The sequence below is a fragment of the Elgaria multicarinata genome, chromosome 7 (assembly GCF_023053635.1).
Source record: "Elgaria multicarinata webbii isolate HBS135686 ecotype San Diego chromosome 7, rElgMul1.1.pri, whole genome shotgun sequence".
Classification (NCBI taxonomy): Eukaryota; Metazoa; Chordata; class Lepidosauria; order Squamata; family Anguidae; genus Elgaria; species Elgaria multicarinata.
In genome coordinates this window covers 43,290,819-43,315,277 of record NC_086177.1, presented here as the reverse complement: position 1 = coordinate 43,315,277, position 24,459 = coordinate 43,290,819, and the positions used below count along the sequence as shown (strand labels likewise).

General features: G+C 39.9%; 1 protein-coding gene across 2 annotated transcripts in view; it reads right to left on the bottom strand.

Annotated features, from left to right (window-relative positions):
- The window catches only part of ZNF516 (zinc finger protein 516), a 121,918-nt gene that overhangs the window by 59,163 nt on the left and 38,296 nt on the right, over positions 1 to 24,459 (bottom strand). For both annotated transcript variants that reach the window (XM_063130495.1, XM_063130496.1), the window contains exon 2: positions 11,314 to 13,331. In XM_063130495.1, coding sequence (XP_062986565.1) covers positions 11,314 to 13,135 — 1,822 coding nt within the window. In that variant the 5' untranslated portion in view covers positions 13,136 to 13,331. The remainder of the gene's footprint in view (positions 1 to 11,313; positions 13,332 to 24,459) is intronic.

Sequence of the window (24,459 nt, the reverse complement as noted above, 5' to 3'; positions counted from 1 at the left end):
TGTTTGTGTTATGACACAAAGCTTCCAACATCTGTCAGATGAGGATAGATACATCAATAGGAGAATAGTTATTTACAGCAAGATAGAAAGAAGGTGGCACAAGAAATTGCTTTCATGGCATCTAAGTGGCACACGCCATAAAAGAATTTTGCAAATCCCAACTTCAGACAAAGGGCTGGATCCAGATTTAGTCATACTTAAACTAGATCCTGTGAAACCAATAGTCTCATTGATTTTAATAGGTCTACTCTAAGTTTGGCTAAATATGGATCCAACCCAATTTTTCAGCCATTCTAAAACAGTGTATCCAACCCCAAAACAATTTCACAACCATTCTAAAACAGCATACGTTTATATTTAATTAAATACCACAAATTCTTCAGAACATCCTATAACTAATGCTAAAATGTTCAGAATCTAGTATATATCAATGCCAGCAGCTAGTAAATAAAGTGAAAAAGCACAAACTGTTCCTATTTAAAATATATATATTTACTTCACTTTGGAAACTTGTGGCATACATAAAGATAGAAAAATTCCAGACATCTGAACTCCTCAGTCCTAAAACTGGAATATTTATTTCAGGCTTACACAGGCACCTATGAAGTTGATACTGATAACAACATGCCTGAATTTCCACCGTCACCACCCCTAGGCAGCCCTGGACTAAATACCAAATGGGATTTGCAAAAAAAAACACCTATATAGCTATTGGAGAAGAACTATCAGCAGCGAACAGCAAAATGAGAATTATGGAATCATACAAGATATAAATATGCAACAGTATGTGATTTCTTTTTTAAAAATCCATCCACTGATTCCAACAGTGAAATAAAAACATTTCACATTACCTCCCCAAAAATAAGCAGGAAAGCCCCAGAGGAATGGCATAGGGGAAATGCCACTGGAAAAGTCTCTTTTATTCTCTGTCCCTCTCAATTATCCGTGATCCATAAAGCATCAAAAGGCTGCTTCCAGCTGAGTGCAGCAGATTACAACAAGTCACAAGAGAGTAAGTTATCTCTAAGGCATGGAACTAACTCAGGCTGCCCTAATCAAGGGGATCCATATGAGCGAAGGAGCTCTGATGCAAACTAAGTTAGGATTTTTCCATTGATTTCAGTGTCCAAGGCAACTCTTCTCATGCATTTCCACTATCATGCACAGATCTACCACTAACTGTAAGCCTTTGGAGTCAACATCTATCTACTTCAACATGCTAAGTTACATGAATTAGGACATCATGACTAACTTGGGTAATCATATGTTACCTGCATATTAAGCCCTGAAGGCAAACATCAAGCTGAACCGAAATCTAGGCAGTTTCCCAGTGACTCAGAAATGCTAGAATGAACTATTTGTACTAGGAGTTATTTTAACTTATTGTATTCTCAGTAACACATCTTACTTCTTTTGACCTGGAAAGTGCTCCAAACCAAATACATAATATACCTAAATTGAAGCCAACTTGCTTTAAATCCCATTACACGTTCCTTAACAGATGGGCAGACCAACCCTACATTCACATTACACCAGGAGTGGGGGCAAGAGACACACTGTATTTACAATGATGGAAATGCTACCACATTGAATGCATGCTCAGCCTGGGAGATGAAGGGAGAAAACACCCACTTGGGGGGGGGGGAGGCACAGAAATGGAAAATGATGCTCACATGCTGCCCAAACATCGAAGAAGCCAGCAAATTCACAAGAAAGAGAAAACACACACCCCAGCATTACCACACACACACACAGCACTACAATGCAACTACTCTATCAGCCCCACTAGCACAGCCAGCAACAACCCCACTGTCACCAGTCCATGGGGATCCCTTCAGGCAGGGGTTCAAATGCTCTCATCCCACTCACAAGCATTGTTTAGAAACACAACACATGCAAAGGCAAGGAAGGGCCAACACAACACATAGCTCCCTGTGCAAGAGTTCAAGAGCCATCAGGGAGGGAATGACTCTTTTGCTAAGTGTTCCACACATCTGACATTTTCTATCAATGTATCTGTCACGGTGGTAGTTTAACTGGTGTTCTACTGCCATAGCAGGGCTTACGCCAACTCTTACCGCCATCCATCCAGCATAATACAAGTATAGGATTGCATCCTAAATGCCTAATGGGACAACAATGTATACATACAGCTCAAGTTATTTTTAAAAAATGAATGAATGGTATATAAAACAAGTGGTATATAAAACAACACTGACAATACCTAAAGGACCACTAAAAATTGTTCCCAACTATATTTGAAGGTTTTTTTTAATCAAGTGGCAAGAGTATGATGAGGAGTTCCAAAACAGTGTTCTTTTTAGCCAATGTTGTTGAAGTTCTAACTAGAGTCGTTTTCCTTTTGACTGAAAAGGTCAACCACTTAAAATTCTAGCTTGCTAGTTAACAAATGAACCTCAACAGCAGGTTGCAGACTACAAACCCTGAAGATAAAATGAAAGATGAGCAAATGAAAATCAGCCTTTGAATTGTATTGTCCGTTTGGTTATGGTGATGGCAACAGAGGAGAAAAGAAGGAAAAGCACTGATGAAGGAAGAAGAGACCTGAGGTGTTCTCAATCACTTTGTAACCGAAACACACACACATGGCTTTTGCTTGTCTTACACAGTCCCTGACAAAGATTGAAATTGTGACTGCGCTTAACCATCTGCCGCCTGCCTGCGGCTTCTCCAGAGAGACATTTGCCTCCTAGAAAGCCAAGGCCTGACTCCACAGTTTCCAGCAGTCTCCTGCCTGCTTACATCAGTTTCCTGGGGCAGGACCTTAGTGGAGTACTGTCTTAGGCTCCGGAGTGCAAGTATGCACACACACACACCAACAGGAGAGGAAGAAGGGGAGACCATCAACCCAGGTGTACATGGAGGTGCATCTTGCAATCTGTTCAGGTTCGTTTTGGAGCAGGGTACCAAAAAAAGCAGAAAGGCAGTTCTGCCGGTTTGCAGGCCTGTTGAAGACAAGATTGTAAACTGTTCTTTAATTATTTGTTTCTAAAAGGGGGGGGGCAGAGCAAATGTAGCTCCCCCACTAGCCTAGCTCTGGCTATGGGCCTGAATCTGCTGCCTGCCTACCTGCAGCTTCTCCAGGAAGACACTTGCTGCCTAGAAAGTTTTGGCTCCTAAAGGGGCCAAGGCCTGATTCAGCAGTTTCCTGCTGCATCCTGTCTAGTTGCATTAGCTTCCTGGGGCACCTAGGTAGGTGGGTCTGCTACCACCCCAGAGTCATCAGCTAAGGGCAGCAATTGGGATTTCCCTTTGGGAACCAAGAGGGTAGGGTGTTATTTTGCTTGTTTTATTTCTTTTAATTATTTGCCTGGGTGAGTGAGTTAATCTACAGAGGGGAGGGGAGGGGAGGGGAGGGGATGCTCCTATAAGAATGGTTATGGGTAGGGAGAGATAGGATGGTGGGATTCAGATAAGCTGGCAAAGAGGAATTTAAAATCTCACACCTGTTCTGGCCATTTTCCTAACAAGAAGGTTCTTTGTTGTTATATCAGCCTGTCCTCTGGCCTGCTGGGGCTGCTGTTGAATGCCAGGTCAGTCAAAAACAAAACCTGTATCATCCGTGATTTAATACTGGAAAGGGGGACTGGGCTAGTTTTTATCATTGACCTCGGTGGAAAGCTGGAATGAGTTGGGTTCTCCTAGCTGTGCCTGCCTGGGTATTTAGTGCCACATCAGCATAGACTAAAGGTACAGTGAGAGAGAATTGCTGTCTATTGCAGTTCTATCTCCCTCTCCAGGTCTCTAGTCTGTGTAAGTACTAATTGGGAATGTTGCACCATGTGTTGAGTGCTCAGGACAATTTGGTGATTCTGCTGGAGCACCAGGCAGCTTTCTTCCTGCCACTCTAACGGAAATGGTCTCAGATTTGGTGTTGAAAACTCCCAGGATGATAGTCTGGAAGGCCTTCAACATCCATGGTGGGACCACCTTGTCTGGGGCAGCTTAGTACTTCATAGGCACCATGACAATCTTGGGACTGTCCTTACATGTCTCTGGTCCAACAAATAAATCAGGACACACTCTAGATTTGGTTCTCTCAATCAGAAAGGAGGATAAGGATCTGAAGTGGCGTTTTAATAGGGCTGTGCAAGCTTCTAGATTCAGCTTCAAAATTCCAAATCCCGACAGCCATTTTCCCTGCACAGATCAAGGGATCTGGTATTGTAGTAAATTCCTACAACTCCCAGGATGCACTGCCTGGGACAGTGGGACCTACTAGGGCCCCAGGAACAGCGCACGGTCACATCTTCATTGCTGCGATCACCACTGCTACTGCTGCAATCATCTGGGCACCGCAGTGACCACCCAGCCACCTGTGTACCCTGGGGATGCTTGCAGAACATGTAGTGCCCCATCCAGGGACATGCACATCCTGAAGCACGTGAGTGGCTGGGCAATCACTGTGGCAGCTGAGCAACTGCTGTGGTGCCCAGATGATCGCAGCAGTGGCAATCGCAGCAACGAAGACACGACTATGCACTGTTCCTGGGCTCCTGGTAGGTCCCTCTCTCCCAGGCAGTGCATCCTGGGAGTTGTAGGAATTTAGTACTGTACTGGGTCTCTTGAGCTGTTTAGGTGAAATGGCGGAGTCTGCTCAAACATGAATGAAAGTCCATTATTGGGCCTACTCTATGCCTTCTTATGCACCCCAAATCGACAGCTTCCTATGACCCCTCAGACGCTGTCTAGGAGCCATAAGATTGTTCTCTTATACTGCTAAAAACAGGTTACACTTTATACACTAATTTTGGCAAAAAAAACGTTTTATTATCTTAGTCTTTATAATGACAACTTAATTGCAGTTGTTAGCATATATAAACTGTAAATAGGGGGTGCTAACATCAAAGCACTTTAAACATTCAAAAACATCCTTATTTCTACAATACATTCAATATGTTTCAAACCTGAAATTGTGGAGAATATAACAAACTGAACACACTATCGGTGCATCTGACTCAATCTTTCCCAAAGTTTAACTGTAATTAATTTGTCATTTTCAACACCACATTATTCTCATACAGATTTATCCTGAATTTCAGTTTTTACATGGATATCTCATGCACTTCTCTATTTGGCCCAATTAGCAGCACATGGATCAATAAATACTTCAAAAAGCTGGTGTAAAAGGGCAAAATCTTGTCTTGTATTTCACATTCTCAATAACTGAGAAACAATTATTCATGTAAATGTCTTCTAATGGATTCTTACACAATGACACAATCTATTATTTTAATGTTTCCCTCAGTTTATGAGCCTTAAAAATTGATTAAAGATTATTTACCTGAATCCAAAGCATCTACAAATACCAAGGCCATACCTTCTTTTAGTTTCATTGCTCTTTTCATAGGATTAATCTCTATCTGAAAATTATCTTCCATAATTTTGAAAGGGAGTTTACATTTTAAAAAAACCACCATTACAAATGAAAAAACCCTCTGTAAAACAATTTAAAACATAAAACCTATCCAGAGCACAAGGAAGATAATCTCAGCTCCCCAAAGTTTCATGCAATAGATATATTTTCACTTGTTTTTACACAATAGATATATATTCACTTGGGAGAAATTAACTTCCCACAGGAGAGCATTCTATGGTCCTGGAGCTACTACAGAATAGATATTTCTCTTCAGATGACAACCCGAAAACCATAAAGGACATTGTAGTCTCTCATTGGTTGATCTCAAAGATGGGTGGGTGGATCATGAATGAAGAAACTTCCCAAAAATATACGTCATTGCAGCTTTTTAACCTATGACGCCATATGTAGTCTGTATGTTTAATTTTTAACCGTGCAATCCTATGCACGTCTAGTCAAAAGTAAATTCCACGGAGTTCAATGGACCTAATCCAGGTAAGTGGATATAGGATTGTGACCATAATATCTCAACTGGAGAGGGCAAACTAAAAAATTGAAGTTTTCTTTCAATATGCCATCCAACTCACATGAATAATTCACTCCTGAGTTTTCATTAAATAATCACTTCTTGCCGCTCCATTGATTTATTAAGTAAAATCTATCTTCCTATGTAACTTTGGGGGTCTTCTGGCTTCTTTCTTTTCTTTTTTAACCAGGGTCTTATCAATACTTGGCAAATTCACTCACAATCACTCTTTGGATCGATGTTCTTCTTTCTTAAAACATGGGAACAGCTGTAGCTTTGGCAAAAATGTTTGCCAATAATTTGTTTGTAATGTTAATATCATAGATATAAATGGGTTATATCAATATATTTGCATCATCTGTCTGTATATGTGCTCTAAATGATCATAAACAGCTCTAAAATGTAAGGATGGGGTGGGATAGAAATTTAAATAAATGCACACCTCACTTTCAAGAACACCATAGTGATCTGGGAATGCCCTTGTCAAAACAGTGATCACATTATTACAGCGTTGAAGATAAAAGAAAAATAAGCTAATTCATGATGATGCAATATGAGACTTTGGGCTATTATGCACATACAATTTAAGGTGTACACCAAAATTTAATTCATAAAAGCAACAAACATATTTGTAAGTGGTGGATGATACAAGTACATTGCACTCCTGAGGGAGCTGTGATCAGTTTCAGCTCTTTGTCAAATACAAATTAGGTTGAAAAGTTAGATTTGCCTCTTCTTAATGTGTGAAATGTTCCTCAGTAAAAGAACAGAAAATGTTAGCTAAATTTCCTTCGTAACTGTGCTGATTATTTCTTCAGCAATGCTTCTTACAGCACGCTAAAAAACCTCAAAACTCAAATCAGCTAATTCTCAAGGGGAAAAAGAATGACAGTAGGAAACAATTGTTCTACCAACAAGAAAAATATAAACAAGTTGTAGGAAAGAAATTCTCTTTTCTCAAAATTTGAAAGAACCTTATGAACAAAGAAAAATCAACAATGAAAAATGGGGAAAATGATACAAAAGCAGTCACAGTAGTTTCCTTTCAAATATTTACATTGCTTCTATTTGGAGAATAATTTGTTCCATTTAACCAGAGTCAGACTCTGAGGACTGCAGTAATCCACAGAGATTAATTACAGCCTTGGTGTTCTTCGAGTACAACTTTTGAAGGCACAGGATCAAAAGGAAAAAGAAGAGAAGAACGTATGCTTATCTCCTTGATGGTTGTTAACCAATCTAGGTGCTTTAAGGGTTGCTAGCAGTGAAAACGGACTGCCGTTTCTGAATCAAGGAGAGTATTTCATAAATGAAAGCAATTTTGGGACCCAAAAGATATTCAGCAAGTGGTGGTGTGCATGAACTGATAACACAGACCACAGTGTCTCTCAGGGACACTGACATCCTAAAGATATATCCTAACCGTATTGGAACTCACATCAAAACAACACTTCTAAGAGGCTAATGACATATCGCAGTGGTATGACCCATGAGGAAGAATGCAGACAATATTGAATTCCTATAAGGGGAGTATAACTTAAAGTGCAGAAGTTGTGGGTAAGAAGTGGATAATGAACTCTTCATTTTTACACACTTCACTATCCCACCCCCTCGAAAAAATCCCACCCTCTTCCTAACCACCAGCAGAAGTTACTTGAGCTTCACCAGGAAAGAAAAAACAGTTGAGAGGACGCAGTTTCAAGGGGATAATTGTAGGTGAGCATAGAATTCAGCACCTCTCCTCACCTTCTCATTTGGTCACCTGTGAGAGCAATTAGGTGTGTGTCCACATGGGAGAGGGCCTTCTCTGAAGTGTCCCCAAACCTGTGGAACAAACTCTCATTGGAGGTCCGCCATGCACCATCTTTGCAAGTTTTTAAGAAGGCCTTAAAAACATTTTATTTTCCTGTGGCCTTCCCATGATGAGTACTGTAATTGCTGCTATTGTTGTTCTTTCTGGTTTTATTGTTGGTTTTGTTGGTTTTAAGTCCTATTTTACTGTGATTATGTTTTTATTGCTTTTAATATTTTAACTGTTTTTATGTATTTTATTGTTGTAACCTGCCTTGTGAAGACTTCTGCCCTGAAAGGCGACCAAGCAATATTTAAAATTAAATTAAATAAACCTGCCCTTTCTTGCTTTAAATTATTCCCAATCATTCCTTATAGGAATCTGACAGAGGATCATATTCTAACTTTTTGGGTCTGCCACCACCTTGATTTTTGGGTCTGCCACCAATCAGGAACCTTCTACTGCTTTTATTTCAGGCAAGCTAAGGCCTATTAGGATTTTATAAATGCTATTTACATATAGCTGCTATAAGCAAGCCTTTGGCTTCTTAACACATTCAAGGCAGCAATCAGATAGCTGCCTCCAGTCCTGGATTTGTAATCATAGTTGAGAGGCTAAATTGCAATTGTAAACTATCTCATGCTAAGTTGCAGATTCAAGCTAATAATACCAAATAAAGAACCTTAGTATCTTTAACCACATAGACGGACCCCTTCACTAACACAGGCAGCAGTGTGGGGGCTGTTTTCATGTGGTGCAAGTCAATGCCACCAGGGAGTGGGCGGGAATCAATCATGTGGGCAGGGTTAATTCCCAGCCCTGCCCACATGATTGGCACTTCAGCGGAAGGGAGGGTCCTGGTCAAATGGAACAGGTCCGCAAAAGTGGTCATCCCCTTATGGTTCAATAATTCATTAATTCGTAATAGAAACCTGACAGCAATTATTATTATTATTATTATTATTATTATTATTATTATTTATATAGCACCATCAATGTACATGGTGCTGTACAGAGTAAAACAGTAAATAGCAAGACCCTGCCGCATAGGCTTACACAATACAAGCAGGCTCACTTCTGCGTCGAACTACAGATGGATCAAAAAATATTTCAAACTTAACTATGTTATAGAAATTCAAAATGACTGAATTTCAATATTTACACAACTCAAATTTTAAAGAGCACATTTTGAATTTTGAAAATGGAGATTTTGTGCTACTGCTCAAGTTCTGTTTCATACATTTGCATGATGTCACTGAAATATTTGCTCTTTACAATCACATCCCTTAGATATCAGCTAGATATCAAGTTGCTCACTGCAATTTGTATTTCAAAAACCTGAATTTCAAAATCCACGCCCAGATTGCACATGCAAATTTGAGTTTAATAACTTAATTAGTTTGGTTTTGGAATACATCTTTAAAACTAGAGGATGAATGCTTTAACTCAAATGAGCAGTTTCGCTTTCTATTTTAGCCCTGGAACATAAGGGAGACAGCATTGCCACACTCGTTGACTCCATCCTTTCCATCCCATTTCCAACAACCTCGAAGCAGTGGAGAAAGTCTAAACAAGGTAGCCTAGTGTACCTGCATAAGCCCCATTGGTCTAAATTGTGGAGGGAGAGCCTAGATGGGCAGAGCAGGCTCCCCACCAGGGCAACAGAGGTGGGCGCCAGGGGAAGAACCAAGAATCACCTCCCCACTCTCCCTCTCATACAATTCCAATCACATAGGATTAAATGCTCCAGTTGAGCTAAAGTTAGTCACAATTCCCATTCAAATCAACAGAACTGCAATTTGGCACGACTCATTTTTCACACCTATATCAATATGATATCAGTGCAACTAACTTTAATTTGATCAACCCATGGTCCAAAAGCCTTTGGCGAGGTTCAAGATATAGTAAGATTCTTACATGTTATCCAGACATCTCCTTTGTTTTAAAGATCTGCTGTTCAATGTGATTATGGACAAAAGTCTCTTTAAAAGAACCAGGAATGTAAGAAATTTACAGATAAAGAGTGAATTTAAAGAACATGACAGAAGTTTACCCAATATTTTACCTGGTGCCACCATGCCTAAGGGTCACTATCCATATCGACACTGCTGCTATTGCAAATACACCTCCAAAGTCAGGGAATTCACAAAGCCCTCTGACCAGCAGATACACCACCCGTAGCAGTGCTTCTGTCATTTATGCTATCCTGTGTAAATGCCCTAAGATTTATGTAGGAAAGACAATCAGACCCCTTAAAAAGACACAAAGGAGAGCACCTGAGGAATATGAAAAACAACAGGCCAGGTGCTCCGTTAGTAAAGCATTTTGTAGAACAATAGCATTCCTATACAAATTTGAAATTTGGGGCTTTTTAGACTTAATACACAGGATGACAAACAGCTACTAAGAAGGGAAATAGAGTGGATTCTGAAATTCAAAACTCTGAATCCGAGTGGCCTGAGTGAAGATCTGGAATTTTTACCACTCCTGTGACTTAGGAACTATTTGCAAACACCCCTACAATAGCAGCAGTGTCTCACTATGAGACCTTGGACATATCACAACTACATGGAAACACCTGGCAGAGCCAAAAAAAATGAACTAAGAATATAAGGATGGATTTGAAGATAACTCTTTTCAGTCACCATAGATTATTACAGGAGACAATTGTTTTGCTAGAGGAAATTCTGCAGACGCTACCTTCTAACAAGTAAGGATTTGTATATTATACTTTTGTTATAGATCAGTTTGATATGAATTTAATTAATACTATAGATGCATAGGCCCTGGTGGCACCTTGTTATGTTAACAGGTTTTTAATACTCACATATGGGTATAGGCCCTTGTGGCAATGTGCCTAATTAACCTAACAGTAAAAACATATTTTAATATTACGCATTATCTTAATGTATTTTATTGTATTATTAATGTTACAGCCCCCTGAGGAAGGCCTCTGAATAAAGTACAGGCCGAAACACGTTGGACATTGTGGAAATAAATATTTTGCATCCTGAGAACCCGTTTCTCTTTTCTCTAACCAATGTGACTATGTGTCAGAGGCAGTTGAAAAGCCCATGAACTGCTGTAGCTTTACAAGAAACAAAGCTAAATAATTAAAGGCACAATCTTAGGCATGTTTAGACAGAAAAAAGTCCTACAACTCCCAGCATTAAGAACATAAGAAGTGCCCTGATGCTGGATCAGACCAAGGGTCCATCTATTCCAGCACTCTGTTCACACAGCGGCCAACCAGCCATCAGCCAGGGATGAACAAGCAGGACATGGTGCTACAGCACCCTCCCACCCATGTTCCCCAGCAACTGGTGCACACAGGCTGGCTGCCTCGAATACTGGAGATAGCACACAACCATCAGGGCTAGTAGCCATTGATAGCCTTTGTCTCCAGGAATTTATCCAACCCCCTTTTAAAGCCATCCAAATTGGTGGCCCAATCCTACATCTTGTGGTAGTGAGTTCCATAATTTAACTATGCACTGTGTGAAGAAGTACCAGGAATGCTTGCTGGTGAATGGTGGGAGTTGTAGGACTTTTTCTGTCTAAACATGCAAAGAACAATGCCCTTAAAGGGAAAGTAAGAAAATTGTAGACACTTACATGGTGACGGCTCATGTGCTCCTTCCTCTGAACTATCATCAGGCCCCTCCTCACCCACTCCAGAGGTGACCGAATCTTCAGGGGCAGAAGCAGAACTTGGTGTGCTTGGCCCACTGACAGACCCAGAATCGCCATCCTCGCTGATTGAGCCATATCGATCTTGTTGAGCTGCTGCCCCACCCTCACTGCAGCTTCTGCGGTCTTTCCTGTGCACACGGGAATGAAGCACCATTTGGTGATAAGTGCGGAAGATCTTGCCACACTCAAAGCATTCAGTAGACTTGTTCTGTGATGCCCTTCTGCTCTGACGTGAGGATGGTCTGTACTCTAGGTCATCTTGGCCAAGGATGCAGTTGTCCCCTGACTGTGTACTGTTGCTTTTCTCTGAACGCCCACTGCTACAGTTCTTCTTCTTCGGATGATTGGAAGAGCTTGACGAGTCTTGCTCTTGTTTTCGCTTTTCTTGACTGACAAGAATGTATTCTCTTTTGTCCCGGTCGTAAGTGACATCAGCATCTGCCAGGACTTCATCCCAACCTAAATACTTCACATATTCAGAAGGTTCTGCAACTTTTCCTTTGGTAGCCAGGTGCCAAGCCTGATAACTATTGACTGGATCCAGCTCAGCTACTCTTTTTCCCAACTGGCCCCTTGGAATACCATCAACCCCTGCAGACGGCCTCAAATTCAGATACTGGAGGAAAAATTGCTTTGCTATAGATGGGTCAAGGCTTCCATCAACTAGCCTCTCAGCTCTCTGCTCATTACGGGCTCCTTGAGATCTGCAATGTACAGAATTATGTGATTTTAGGCTTTCCATATTTGTAAACAGGTTTCCACACTTGGTACAAACTTCATACAGCGACAAACCAGTCACGATGGTCTCCTCTTGAATTACATCATTAATAGTGGCCATAGGCTCCAAATCGTTTTTTGGCTTGTTTTTGCTCCCAGATTTTGGGCCATGGGATTTCATGTGATTTTTGAGGAACCAGGGTTCCTTAAATTTCCGGCCACAAATGTGACATCCATGGTCAAACGACCCTCGATGCTTCTTCATGTGAGCTTTGAGGAACCACGTTTGACTAAAGGCCTGACCACATACTTCACAAGGAAACTCCCCTGCATTCGACTCAGTCTTGTAGTTTTCAGCGTATGTTTCCCCATTTGGAATCTGAGTAGTAATATGGTCTCGCTCTATGTGGTTTAACAGTGTCTCCTGTCTTAATGTCATGTAGTTGCACAGCCTACATTTGAAAGGTTTGTGGACCTGATGTATATGCTGCTCCAATTCTTTCTTCCCTTCAAACTTGTTTTTGCAGAACGTGCACTGAAAACTGCATAATTTAACATCTTCTCCAACAGCTGCTCCTGCAACCATCTCTTTCTTGCTGCTTCTGAGCAAAATCTTGCCATCTTCTGTGGGAGTTGCTCCATTCAATATCTTGTTGCAGGCAGATGTGCTTTTGGTAGGGCTGGTGCAACCTTCAAGGCCTTCTGAGACTCTCATCTCACTAAGTTGTGCCTCTCCTCCCATCTCCGCTTCATTCCCCTGACTGATAGTGCCTGTTCTGTGACTCCGAATATGTATCTTTAAGTTGCCCTTCTGAGAAGCTCTGTGGTCACAATAAGGGCACTTGTATGGCTTCTCCCCAGTGTGCTTCCTCATGTGCTGTGATAATGAGCTCTGGAAAGGAAAACTTTTCCCGCATATGCAGCAGCTGTGCAATACCAACTTATCCACATCCATGTCATTCTTGTTCGTCTTGTGAGGACTGGAAGCTCTTCGTAATTCCATGTTTGTATCTACAGTACAATCCATCTGTACTACAGCAACATCAGTCAAAAGGTAAAAAACCTGTCCGGGACTGGGAAATTATGTTGCTGTTTCAATCATGAATTTCTGCTGACTGAGACTTTATCTCTTCATTCTCGTATTCAGTTTTTCCTTTAGCTGTTCGAAAGCATTCCAGATATATGTGCTCATTGGTGTTTTTGAGTCAGAAGGCAAACTGGACCTGGAACCAAAAAAGGACACAACACAGCATTACTAAAGGCAAACTTTTTCATTATTTTTTAAAAAAGAAAAACACCTTTTGTTTGACCTCTTGCAAAGGTCTCTATCAAGATTTTATTTTCACCTGTATGAAAATGGTAACTTATGTTGTATTAAACCTAACTTGAATGTTACTGTAGTTCATGAAACTGAAAGTTCAGTAGGAGAATTCATACATACCTATGAAAAAGTAGTTTCAGACACTGGGAGACTGAGTATGCGTGTATATGTAATTGGTATTTACTAAAAATAAGAATATATGTCTCAGAAACACTTAATTTCTGTTTCCAAATCCCCCCCAAAAAGTGTGTATATAGTTTCAAGTGAATAAGCCCTTTCTTGAAGTAGCTGTAATATTTTAAATCTGTGGTTTTATAGACAGGTATAATTTCATGGAAAAACAGCCAAACTTTTGTTTGCTTAGAGATAAAAGATTTTTGTCGAGTACAGTGCTCTATCCTTGCTGAAAAAGACATCTTTGGCATTTTTCTGTACACAGACAGAAAAGGGTGCATAGTATATTATATTTAACTGGAAGCAACAATGCAGCAAAATAAGATCACTACATAGGCCAATTAAATTGGCAATAGTACTAATACCTTGCAAATGCTGATGTAGACTTGGAAGAAGGATTAGAGGGGGAATGTTCACATGAACAAGTTAAACAAGTTCAGGCAGAAATTGTACTACATTAAAATCAGTGGGAGATTGTTGGGCAGGTTGGAAATAGAATTCAACAGGAACTACATTTGGTATGGAAGACTGGCTTCATTTCTGCCCTGCTCACACAGACTACAAACCTAGGCTGCTTAAATCCCATTGCACAGGATTACATTTCCACTTTTTGACTGCAGGTACAATCATGTTTAGTGAAGTGCCTCTGCTCTTCTTTGCTTTGTTGGTGAAGAGACATCTTCTGGGCAATCCTATGGGCCTCTAGTGGTAATATCTGCATGCCCAACATTTCAGAAGGAGGCTTCACTTTTACGTTCCAAGAGGCATCTCTATTCCGGCCCTTCCTTACTTTAGTTCCTCTCTCAGGAAGAAACAACATGAGTTGGGGCTTATTAAGAGTCTGTTGCCCTGAATCAGCTGTTCCCTGTGTATATAGCCACCAAGTGATTAACATGAATGTGTGAATAATGCAGTACTCAAAAAAGATTTCAGGATTGGGCAACTAACCAGGAAAAAGAGCTCCAGAGCTGTGGATCAGCCACACAGAATAGTACTTGCAAAGGATATTCTTACTGCACTGAGAACAATGTACTCTCTTGATACTAAAATGGTATCATAATTGTTTTGTGTCTTTCTTCACTGCTCAGTTACATGCCACTGAAGAGCAGTGGGCAATGAGACTCTGCTACATCCAGTAGTGATAACTATTACTAGTGTGACAGATCCTCTCAACATCCCTGAACTTCCATTACTAGCTCAGAATAACGATGTGTACCATAGGTCTTAACGTTAGGTTGTCAACAAGAGTACTCAGGCCTAATCTTGCACATTCACTTTCAATACAGGAAGTTGTAGGGTCATGTGCTTTCTTTGATCAACTGGATTCATACCAGTTGAATCTATTTACCACTGTAAATGGCTAGTCACTTGCATTATCCGTTTTAACTATGAACATACACAGGAGGAAGTCCACACATTATGTATTGCGTTTAGAGCATGTTAATTTTAATATTGAGATTATGCTCTGAAAAGATGTACTTCTTCATCACTAGATACACTGAGAATTAAAATGGCTGCCTGCTTGTTCTGTGTATCAACAGAATATTTGAACGGATTGCAGAAATTTGAAGTTTTGAAATGAGTAAGCAGCCTGAAAAGTAAAAGACATGATGATGAAGAGACTCTCTCAACATCTGCAGCGGGAGTATTATGCAATACAAACATACAGATCCTTTTATTGCACTGAGAAATGTTTCATATTTCTCATTCTACCCCCAGTTAAGAAACCCAATGGAGGAGCGGCAGCTCCCACTTCAGTGGAAAGTGTCCATACTAAAGGTGTGTATCACTCCCATCTTGCTAATCACTAGGTTACATGCTTCTTTTTAAACATGACATAAGCCTAGGTTAGGGGTGAGCAACTTGTGGCTCTCCAGATGTTGTTGGACTGCAATTCCAATCTGCCCTAACCAACATACCTAGTGGTGAGAGATGATAGAAGTTGCAGTCCAACATCATCTTGAGGGCCATGCTTTGCCCACCATTGTAGGGCCTGGCTTTCCTTATTCTATCTTTCAGGTACCTACTAATGCATTTAATTTCGAACTTGTTAATATGTTGACTATGGGCTCATCTACACCAAGCAAGATATTCCACTATGAAAGTGATATGAAAGTGGTATATAAAAGGCAGGAGCCACACTGCTGCTTTATAGTAGTATTGAAGTGCACTGTAGGATCTACACTACTGCTTTATAGTGGTACTGAAGTGCAATGACAGCGGTTGGGGCCCATGACACATCCGTACCAAGCAGGATATAACACTATGAAAGTGGTATATGGTCTGTGTCAATGGGCCCCAACCGTTGTCAGTGCACTTCAAAGCACTTTTATATACTGCCTTTTATATGCTGCTTTCATACCACTTTCATAGTGGAATATCCTGCTTGGTGTAGATGAGCCCTATGGAATTGTTTACTAAAGTTCACTACTGTCACGGCTCTGGCCTCGAGCTCAAAGTGGTGGATGAGCCAGGCTAGTCTGGCTGAGAAGAGGAACAGCTTTGTGATAATGAACCTGCAGCTAATGGTCATGAGCCAGCAGAGCCTGAGCTACCACCCTCACAGATGCCATCGCCCAGGTCCTATTCACCTAAAGTGTCTATTCCCTTCTGCACCACCATGCCTACTCAACATCATAGGAAGAACACTAGGAAAGAGACTACAGAAATGAGGCAAAGTACTTGTCAGGGGTTGATGTGTGTCTGTGAGACTCTTTAAGGTTTCATTTGCTTCAGACCAGAGAGTGAAACTTAGGACAGGTCAGCTGTGTGGAGGGTATTCAATAGGCCTCAGTCCACTGACAGCCTTTGTTGAAGGAAGTTGCTAACTTGGATCTTCCCATGGTGCTGCAATCATTGTCCTACCTTGAGTTCCCACTGCAGATGGTTCAGAACAACTCTCAAATTGGAAAGTTGTCCTGTTCTAGTACCTTTAATCAAGATTGTCTTTTGATTGCAGTCTGCACCCCCACTCCTATGCACAGGAATATTTCTACTGTAACGGGTTTATTTATTTATTTTTATCCGCCCAATAACAAAAGCTCTCTGGGCAGATTTTATACAGCAAAGGACATACAAAAACAGCACAGAAAAAACAATCTAAAACATATAAAAATTGAAAATGTGTGGGAGAAATGTCTTTGCCTAGTGCTCAAAAGCTAACAGTGCAGGTGCTGGCCAAACCTCTTTGGTGAGGGCATTCCATAAACAGGGTTCCACAACTGAGAAGGCTCTCTCAGCCAGCCACCTAACTTCCTTTGCTCTTTTAAAGAGTATTTTCTCAGTGTCGATGTATTGTTTATTTTATTTTATTTTATTGTTTTACATATGGCACATTTTATGAGAGACAATCCATTTGTTTCAAAATAAATGTAGCTTTAAGCAGTTGACTTAACAATCACAGCTCATCACACCAGATGTCCCTAACATTACCCTTATTACATTTAAGCATTCACTTAGTTAAAATAAACACTGAATGCATCCATTTCTGCTTCCCATACTTCAAGATATTCTAATATAGAAACATGTTAAGAACCTAGGCTTTCGTGATTTCAACAGCAGATCACCTTGAAATGAGTTCTGATCAGACAGGAGATTGTGCAGAAAAGAGAGTTACCCAAGCAACGAAGCAATTTTTATAATAAATGTTTGGTTCTGAAATGAGAATTCCAAGTTTTGCACAGCAATCCCTGCAGCCCAAAGAGGAACAGCCAAAATGCTTTTGACCAGATGTCAATATTTTGGGCACATTTTTTTTAAAAAAGAACTGAAATACATTTACAAAGTTATGATCCTATGCATGCTTACTTAGAAATGCATTGCACAGAAGTCAATGTAACTAACATTACAGGAGTGGCACAGTCTTCAAGGCGACCCAGAGAATCTATGGCTGCCCTAGAATTTGATCCCAAATCTTTCTGTTCCATTTCCAACAGTCTATTGCAGTTCTCCTTTCCCAACATTAAAAAAAACAAAACTCCCATACTGTCAGGGAATTATAATTTTATGTAAAACTGTAACTCTTCTACATGACCAGTCCTTGCTCTATCCTACAGAAGTGCTTTTCTTTAGTCCTTTTATGGACAACTTCATTCACCTTTATACTGCTTACTTCCAAAGATAACACAACTGTTCTGTAATTCTTGAGCAGCTAATGCACAGGGGCAGGAAGATGAAGGAGGCGGAGGGGGGGGCTGCCTGTCTTTAAATAGAAAGCATATCCTTGAATTCACAGGAAATCCTAGCAGACTACGTCCTTCAAAGTAAATACAGGCATTAGGAAAAAGTCAGCATGACTTTGCCTTGATTTTTTCCAAGAGGCATTGAAGCTAAATTCTGCCAGGTTTTTTGTTCTTCTTGTTGTTAATCTGGAATAGTGACTTAATTACCAAATAAATTAAAGCAGGAGCCACCAAAGCAGAGAGGTAGACGTGAAAAGGGGGAGAATGTTACTAAGACAAAATGGGAATGCACTCTTTAAATTCAGCTTGCTTCTGTTTTAAAACCCACAACAGTAGTATGTTTAACTTTGTGGTAAACAGAGGTCTGCTCCTTTTCATGTCTTGGGATACATCCTTTTCAGATTTGCAACTGTTAACCCTACAATGTTATTCTGAGATTCCTTGACCACCTTTATTCTCCCCCTCTCTCCCCCCTCCCTCCTTTGATCTAATGATGATATTCTAAATGGGCTCCGAACCCCCTGAGAAAACAATTATGCTGTTCTGAAACAGCACCTCAGACAATAACCCTTATGGAAAGACAAAACACACCCATAAGCACCTACATTAAACAAGTACAACACCCTGGCAAAGGCAAATCTACAATGATGGGAGGGCTCTTAAAAGAAAAATAGGATAACGCAAGTCACAAAGCACGTTCTAAAGGGGTTCTACGAAGGGGTTATTCTGGTTCACTTCTACAGGGTATGTTGGAAAACGCTGGCCTATCACCCACTCAGTACATATTTTGTGCTTCAGCATACTGGCCATGTTTGTCCTCCCAGAGACAAAGAAATGTATTTTATTGGTTATACTGTAGCACTATAAGGAATGAATTAAAATACATCATTAACATCCTGCCCCAGCTTATCTTACTACCCAAACAAAGAAGCTATTCTTTGAACAAATGGGCAAGGGGGGGAGGGGGGGAGAGCCCACAACAACAATGAAGAGCTCCCTGCCCTAAAAACCGTTCTGTTACAAGATCAACAATTATAAGCTTATATTCTACAGATCTGGATCCCGAATAGCAGCATGAAGTGATGCATTCTCTAATGGGAGAGTAAGTACCATTGATGACAAGGCCTTGGGGCTTCTGCTGTTCTCAGACCAATCAATAATCCATTATGTCCAAACTACATTTCCACTCTAATATGAAGAATAAAAGGTCTGCCAGTATTAGCAGTTATTCCATGGACAGAAAATAATAATAATAATAATAATAATAATAATAATAATAATAATAATGCTATAACTCCCACACACGAAATGCTTCCATCACAAGACTGACATGATTGGTCATACATAACACTGACAAAACTATTTACAGTACCCTTTTCCATAACCCTTTATCTCAAGAACCTTCTGTGTCTGTGTGTTTTAAAAAATATTTCACACCCATGAATATGCACTCACAATCCATGGCACAGATGAAAAACTACTTTCACAATTAGTGTCTTGCTATACATGCCGGACAAAGAAAAGGCATGTTAACATTTCCAAGTGGGTGAAAAATAATTGTCATCTTCTTTTAACTTTTATGTGAATGTAAATTATGCTATTTTTCTTGCATTTATTGTTGGCCAACATAGCTTTAAAAATAAATAGTTATCAAATGAAAATGAGTGAAATAAACAAGAATGAGTGAAATAAACAATAGAAACACAGCTAAATAGTGAATGTTTAATCATATGCATCAAAGGGTTAATCATGCATCAAGTCATCAGTTTTATTATCTGTAATATAAGGTTACTAGTTAAAGCTGACCTTATAGACTAATGAGGGGGTGGGGGATGCTATTATAAGATTCAAAATGCTAAGAACTTAAGTTCTGCAATTTTTGCCAGCCACATTTTGATATATTTTGGAATGCTAATGTGTTTACTTGATGTATTGAAGATATTATTGGTAACTTTGGGATGCAACTGGTAAGAGTAATTTGAGCAGACTTCAAACTTTACTATCAATTTTTAACCACATAATCAAAATATGTTCTGGACAGCTTGCAAGTGATTTATCACTTTTTATAGCATTTTCTAACATTAAATACAAATATATTACACTTTAAATCATTAAAAAAAAACACCACTAACACAGATGACATTTTAAAATAGTTTTGGTATTTCTCCTGTTCTTGAATTAATAAACTGATTCAAAATAATTATTAATATATTATTGATGATGATGCATTAATTCAAGTTTCCAAACAATTTTCAAGAGCAGCCCTATCTACATGACAACTAGCTAGGGTCCACAGCACCATGTGCAGTTTCCCCACAAGCTTTTACACTCCTTCCCTGCTGGTGGCAGCCTTCTGGGCTCCCAAAAGCCCCACCCACAGTCAGGCCCCCCAGAGAAGCATCCATAACAAGACCTGTCCTGGATTACAGAGACCTGGGGAGACCAGCTGTGAGAAGTATGTCTTTCTCAACTGCGTCTACTTTAGTTTTTAATGCTACACCTACTCCTTGAAGAGGTATTTAATTGCTAAATCCTCCAGAGTACATATTTTTCAATCCCCCCCTCCCCACACACATACATAATACTTTTAAAATCAATATGTTTCTTGGCTGGGGATTAAGGTTGCTTTTCTCCTATTCACCCATGTAGGAGAAAAGCCCATTGAATACAACAGAAATAACTTCTTAGTAGACACGCATGGAATCGTCGTGTTAATCTCTCATTCCCCCATTCCCAATCTCAATCTCTCATTCCCCTCATCGTTCAACAACCCAATCCCCCAGGTGTTTTAAACCTTTGGGGCTGCTTTTAAACAAAACATATTTATTAAAATAACAACAAAGAAAATAAATCCAAATGTTTAAAAAAATGCTTTTTCCTAGTTTTCAGGTTTAAAATTAGAACTGTGTGAATTTATATTTTTAATAAACTTTCTTCAACCCTGCTCTTTCTTTGAACAATTGTTTTCAACATTGTATTTCTCAAATAAAATGGACTGTAAAATTGTGAGTTCTTTGGTAGATATTCAATTGCTGTCCATTATAAAAAAAACTCCATGAGTAGCAATGGATGTAGTCATTGTCTATGGCAGATGCTTTCTGAATTTCCCAAAAAGCACCACAGAACAGGGCATTCTGAACAAAACAAAATAGCAGCCATTACTTTAAAAAAAAGGTTGAATCGAAACCCACACAACCTATTTAATGTCTGTGCTACCCAGTAAACAGGTTTATACTCTAGCCACTACATCACAGTGGCTGAGGATTGGATACTCCACCCATTGTGTATAGGAGTTTCATCTTCATCTCCAGATGTAGGTTCCATTTTAGAGTGTTTGTACCTGCCAACAGGCCTGCTGTCCATCACTCTCCCTGTCAATGCTGACAGTCCCCAGATGGTTGTTCTTGGGGATCCCAACATCATGCTGAAGCTGCCTTTTCTGGTACAGCTCAAAATGGCATGGCTGCCATGACAACCAGGAGGCTATCACAACTTGTCATCAGCCCCATACTTGTGAAAGGTCACACTTTTGATTTGGGTTGTAGACAGATTAGAATGGATCTCCCACATAGGCTTCTAGAATCTAATGATTCCAGGAGTTTCTAATCAGCATGTTTGACACCCTTGTTAAAACCCCAGTTCCCCTGTGGGATGCAGAAACACAATCCTAAGTGCCCTCTCCTACCAAGCAGAGTTTGACTCCCTGGTTTATTAGGCAGCTTGGCACTATGAAGCAATAGAGATGACCTGAAGTAGTGGAAGAACATTCAGTATGAATCTGCCTGAACACAGGTAAGAACTGTGGTGATAGTGGCTAGGAAACAATTATTTCCTGCTACCAATGCTACCTTTGGAGTCAGTTGAGACTTTTTTTCTTTCATTTTTAACCCCCGCCCCACCCTACATAAAATTTCAGGAAGAAAATAGGCAGGGGAAGGTTTAAATCCACCGTTCCAGAATGCCATGGACCAGATCTGAAATGGGTCCATGCATACTTACACAAACATAAATGAAACTATCACACGTAACTCCACTATGCACGATTAGTCAAATGCTTAGTTTGGCCCTCAGAAGGTGGTGCTGATAGTGTAGTCCTTGGTTGTGTAGGCTTTATGTTACAATGTCCCACAGGGTTCAATATTGTCCCACAGGGTTCCATAAAACCGCAGAGGCCATTTGAGGTTTTAGAGTAAGACATCAGCAGTATGCTGAGAAAACCCAGGTCTATATCTCTTTGACATCCAAATTATGTGGGATAATAGAAATACTAAACTCGTGCCTGGGATCAGTAATGGGTTAGAAGAGAGCCAATAAATTAAAATTCACTTCCGTCAAGAGAAATACTGTTAGTAGGTAGTTCAACTGCCCAAGAAGGTGGTGTTATCCTCTTTCCAGATGGAGGTGGAGGTGGGAATGCTCAGGTTGAAACCAGTCAGATTTGGAAATACAAATGGGTTACATGATATGGAACGCTTCCACCAATTAAGGCTGGTGCACTAGTTGTGCCCTTTCCAAGAGAAAGATAGCCTAGTTTTATAATTTCTAGGTTAGACTACTGGAATTCATTGTATGTGGGGGTGCCTTGGAAGACTGCTTGGAAAGTACTAGCACAAAACAGAGCAACTAGGAAAAACTCCTGTTTGAAACCTTGAAAAGATACTTCTAGTCAGTACAGATAAAACTGATCTATATGGACCAATTGTATATGGCATCTTCTTTTGTATCCCTACCTTTGAAGGCTGGGCAGGTGGCTACTTAGCTCAGCTGAATTTGCTATTTTACACCTTAGCTGACATGCTGTTTTATTGTGGTTAATTTGTGTTGTTTTAAGTTCTTTTTGTTTTGTTAGCCTCTCTGGGAGCTGAAGAGCAACATATTTATTTATTATTTATTACATTTTTATACCGCCCAATTTTGTGGGCGGTTCACAAAAATTAAAACCATAATAAAACAACCAACAGGTTAAAAACTCAAATACAAATCTCACATAGAGATTTGCAAAATAAATAAATAACTAAATTTATATAACATGAGTGGGCTTCCAGAAGGAAAAGTCAACCAGCTTTCAGTGTTTCTCAGAACTCTCTGGATCCCATTTTTTCATTGAAATTCGTCGTGGACATTTCAAGAAAGAGAGCAAGGGTTGCCAATCCTACATTCTAGGTAGGCCTACATTCTGTGTGTCAGACAGAAGTATTAAATATATCTCCAGCTATCAATTCCTATCTGTGATGTCAAAAAATAACATTGAATGGAACAGCCAACCAAAGCTGTGAGCCTCTTGTACTGAAGAGTTTGCAATCCCACCAGAAATGGGCAATCCATTTTTGCCTTTTGTCATTGCTATAATTTGTCTATGTGAGACTTTTCCATTGGACCCATGGCCACACAATTAAGTTCTTACAGGTGTTCTTTGCTAGAAAGCAAGCTCCCTGCAGCTGTTCCTTTACAAGTTTGGGTAAAGTGGCTCTCCCTCTTGCCATGATATTCTTTCTGGGAGGAAGGACTTGAAGCCCTTGGCTGATGGATGAGGATAGAGTGTGTTTCCCTTCAGCTCTGTAGGGCAACATATATAAGCATTATTCACTACAGTGAGCTACCCTAAATAAAGCAAACAAATAAGCACACACCCCAAAATGGGGTGAGACAATTTAGAAGGTAATAGTTCTGTGTAGCAAATAAAACCTGAAACCTAAGCTGAGTATTTTGAATTTCAAAAGCAGCTAGGCATAGTAATCCCTGGAGAGGAGAAATCAACCCCAAAATCAAACCTTTCAGCTGTCACCCTGGTCTGTCTTATTTTGGTAGAATACGTCACCCTGCACAATGACACAAAGAAAAGTATTGCTTATTTCTTAGCAATAACCTTCTCAAAACTTCTTTCACTGTCTCAATAGCCCTGCTTTACATGGGGAAGTAACCACAAACACTAATTATTATTTTTTTAGTCTCTCATTTGATCCCTCTTTCAGTATAGAGACACATCCTAATGCTATCCTCACCAGCTATGAATAGACATACTTTCTTTTTTCTAGCAGTCAGTTGCTGAAAAACAGTACACAGCACAGGTGGTACAGACAAGGTTAGTTATTCAAAGACCATGAAACCAAAGACATACAAGTCCCTCATATGGCCATGTCATAGTGACAGCATAAGCTTGACTGTTATCTTAGGGAATCTTTAGAGCAATAGAAGTTTTAGGAGCACTTCTGTTCCATTTTCCATAGCAGCTGCAGAAGCAGAGGAACAGAGGAAATTCTGGAAGCACTTTGCATACTTTGTGTATATGACGCTGCATTTTATTTTATTACCCTGTTTGTTAAAAAAAAAAACTGCTGATACCCACAGAATACTGGAAGCAAGGCAGAGTTTAGAGTTATGTTGGCACTCCAGTGTCTTGCTGAAGCTGTTGCCATCATGTGGCTTTAAATTATCCAGTATAATGCATTTTAAATTTCCACTAAAAATGGGAAATCAACATTTCTAACTAGGAATTTAATGACTAACAGCCCTTTATTTTTCACACAGAGTAATGGTGCTCAATCCATGGTAAATGCCAATCAATCTATACCAGGGCATACATTCTGAATCAATACATTTTAAACCTCTTAATATAAAAGAAAATGCAAAGAAAAATAAAAACAAAACCTAACCGCAATGCAAATAGTCCAGTAA